The sequence below is a fragment of the Perna viridis genome, chromosome 2 (assembly GCF_037379345.1).
Source record: "Perna viridis isolate PV_CMFRI_1.1 ecotype Kerala chromosome 2, ASM3737934v1, whole genome shotgun sequence".
In the NCBI taxonomy this organism is placed as follows: Eukaryota; Metazoa; Mollusca; class Bivalvia; order Mytilida; family Mytilidae; genus Perna; species Perna viridis.
Genome location: NC_142446.1, coordinates 16463231 through 16466705, shown reverse-complemented (window position 1 = coordinate 16466705; position 3475 = coordinate 16463231). Strand labels below are relative to the sequence as shown.

Sequence of the window (3475 nt, the reverse complement as noted above, 5' to 3'; positions counted from 1 at the left end):
TGATGCCTCATAGTCTTTATGAACTGTTCAGAGTAATATTGAAATGTCTGACCACGTAAAAGTGCAAGCCCTCCTAAACTATTCAATGGTGGAAGCTTGCAAAGGGAGAAAATCCAGTTTAAGGTAAAGACATGGTCTAAGAAGTATTCATCTCATAAGACTGCTCACAGAATTTTTAATATAGATTTTCACTAAAAATATACTTTCTTTGTCATGACTATACCAACAGCTAAAATTTTATAGCAAATTTTAGTGGTTTAATTAAATATTCAATAAGGATTCTGTATTGTTTCGGTGTATGAATGCATTATTATGATGTTATTTTAGCCATCTAAAATGATGTCTGATAACATTATCTAAATCATACCTCTATGACTTAACATAAAGCTTTATTGATTACATGAAAAAAAGGATGTTATAAGTTCTGAAACTTCACATGTGGTTTTAATTAATAGAGAGAAATCTTCTACAGATAATTAAAATTGTATTAAATAATAAATTAAATTCATTTCAAATTTATAGTTCTCAGCTGACAAAGAATTGATTGTCTTAGTGTATGGACTCCTTTTAATACACAGCCACACAAATTGGTGGGATATTATTATATAGGTGTCAAAAAGTTGCAGTTATTTAACACCAAATTTAAGCAAAATCCTAAATGTAGTTTTGGAGTTAGATTTTTTTGAATATTTTGCTATCCTGGTTATGATATTCCATTAATGCCCTATTTATTCTGGTTTCCATTAAACAGATAACTTGCACACACAATTATACACATTAACTGCTGTGATGAATTGAACTTATATATAAAAGTGCATAAAATCATGTATTCTTTACATAACAATTATTTTTTGTTTACATAAAAAAGTAATGGTGAGGGTATAGGAGGATAATAAACTCCAGGATGATATACTAATAAGTGTCACTATCTCCATTACAACTGAATTTCCATATACAATGGAGGTTTCTGCTAACTTTGAATAGGTACATAGTAGTTCCAATGGACTCTTATTGATTAAATCAGTTTTTTAAGTAAACTTCACATTTTAATTTCTACTTGAATAGAAAGAGTGTTCTTGATAATAACAACAAAGGATAGGGTGCAACCTGTTTAATTGTATGTACATATTGTACAATGGGGTTGCCAACATGTTCTATCCACATAAAAAGTTGGTAAATACAGCTTTTATTTCCAACAACTTTTCACAAATATATTCAATTTCTAACATGTTTTATCCAGATAATACACCTATTTATTCTAATAATTTTTCACAATATTTAAATTGATGTAATATTCTAGTTTCTTTTTATATGTTTTAAGGTTTTGTTGCCAACAAATGTTTGCGTGTAAAACGTAAACTTTCTTGCTGTTTATGCTTGGCTTCAATGTTGTTATTAAAAAGTTCTCCTTTTTTCCTCTAGCTCCATCAACACACTTTTTAGCCAACCTCTGTTTATCACAACAAATATGAATTTTGCTAAAGAATATCTCCAACTATTTTAAATAAATGCTACATATGGTCCAATTACAATCATGGTTTGTACGTCAGTTTCAAAACGATTCTTTTGTTTCTTATCAAAACAATCAATAGTCCTCAATATCTGTAGAAAATCTATATTGATTTTACTACTTCATCAAAATTTATAATGTTTCAATTTTTTGTATTGAAACTGTGTTTTGTGGGGTAGACAAATCTGCGTAGTATTTGTCATGTAAATATCTAGTATAACTATCATAAATGCTTAAGCAAAGAATGTCCATCAAATGTTTATTTTTTTAGAAAGTTTCAACTTAAAATTTAATTTATTAGCTTTAAAGCCCCATTGAAGTAAAAGATTAATAAAATAAAGCCGTTGTTGATTTCCATTTCTATACAGTATAAATGTCTTCGTATTTTCACACATGGCAGTAACATTTGTATACACTATATAAATGGTTCAATGTTTGTTCATGTATTGTTATAACTATCGACAAACGATAGACCACTTTTATCGCAGCCAAGGAAATTCAAGCATTGATTAGTAAGCTTAAAACCCTATATTGAGTTTAACATAGATGCAGCATGTTTAATGTGCTTAAATCATGATTGTATGATTTTTTTTTAAATTGACCGAATACGTGAATCTTTGACGACTATGATGTGATCACTGCTGAATCATTGCCGTTTTACAAAATGAAAAATAAAGCGAGGATTCTAAATATCAGCCCGGAATTAAAATTCAAAAAGATTCGCAGGGTTTGTGAAAATCAGCTTGGACACAATTTGTATTCCATTGAAAGAAAATGTAACCTTGAAAAGGAGAGGTTAGATAATTCAATCAAACTGGTTAAGAAACAACTAGAGAACTTTGAATTTGAAAACACTCGGGCTTGCGGCACTTTGCCTAGAATTAGCTCGGGTTCTATGTTTGGAAGATTATCTGTAACACCAGAATCACGTCAAAGTGTAAGGCGAAGTATGTCTTGTGTTTATGGGATACTCCGTGAGAGACAATGTCCACATTTTCCATGCGCAGCCCCGGATTCCTATCATACTATAGGATTTAGACTTGAACCCGAAGACACGACATGGATTCCATGGAAGAGAAAGAAAAAGGAACTAAATGATATTGTGAGATTGTCATTGGAGAATTCAACATTATTGAATGCAGGAACTTCTCGTCTCCGTGCAGAAAGAAGAGAAGAAATATTAAAAGCAGAAATGGAAAAGCGTAGAAAGCAACAAATAAAAGAGAAGCCTCCTTTATGGGAAACAAACTACGGGAAACCTACCCCTATTAGACGCATAAAATATCCAGTCCGACTTTTACCATTGGATACCGAACTGTGATGGTACCAGTTTACAATGGAAACAAGGATTTTTACAAAAGATCTTTAATGCTAAAATATATGTGAACATTACCACACAATGAAATTGTTGGTTTATGTAAAGGTTATTATTCAGAACACTTTAAAACCTGTAATAAGTGATTGTAGGTATGTTTTATATTACACATATAAATGGCAGATTAACATATTTATTAGTAAATATCTATCTGTAAAAGTTGTTGCATCTCGTAACATCTCAAACGACGAAACATACTTCGTTCGATTTGTGATCCATTTTTTTTTTAAATTATCCGATTTACAAGACAATCGGGACATGTATCACGGATTTCTTTGATAAAGTTTTGGTTTGTAGATTTTTTTTCTCATGACAGAACAAACGCAGTTAAGCGTCTGATTGATTCAAAGTCATCACTACAGAAGTTTTATGGTCGTCATTATGAACTCGTGGATCGTTATGGTGTATCCATCAGGACCATGAAAACTGATTTATTCAACGGGTCATGGTTTGCCTTTCCTCGTTTGTCTACCCCGGACTTGACTTTTTATGAGCAACTCGGCGGGTGTTTCTAGAAAAGCAGAGGACGCTTACCCTACCGGTGCACCTGGTCCATGCCCCCAGTTTTTAGTGGAGTCCGAGTTGCTCAT

At 31.8% G+C, this 3475-nt stretch overlaps 1 protein-coding gene across 1 annotated transcript; it reads left to right on the top strand.

Moving 5' to 3' along the window:
- Nucleotides 1-1925: 1925 nt before the first annotated feature.
- On the top strand, nucleotides 1926-3165 carry LOC148623831 (uncharacterized). The gene has a single exon (XM_088571150.1). The coding sequence runs from the start codon at nucleotides 2175-2177 to the stop codon at nucleotides 2829-2831; it is 657 nt and encodes a 218-aa protein (XP_088427276.1). The 5' UTR covers nucleotides 1926-2174; the 3' UTR covers nucleotides 2832-3165.
- Nucleotides 3166-3475: the final 310 nt, after the last annotated feature.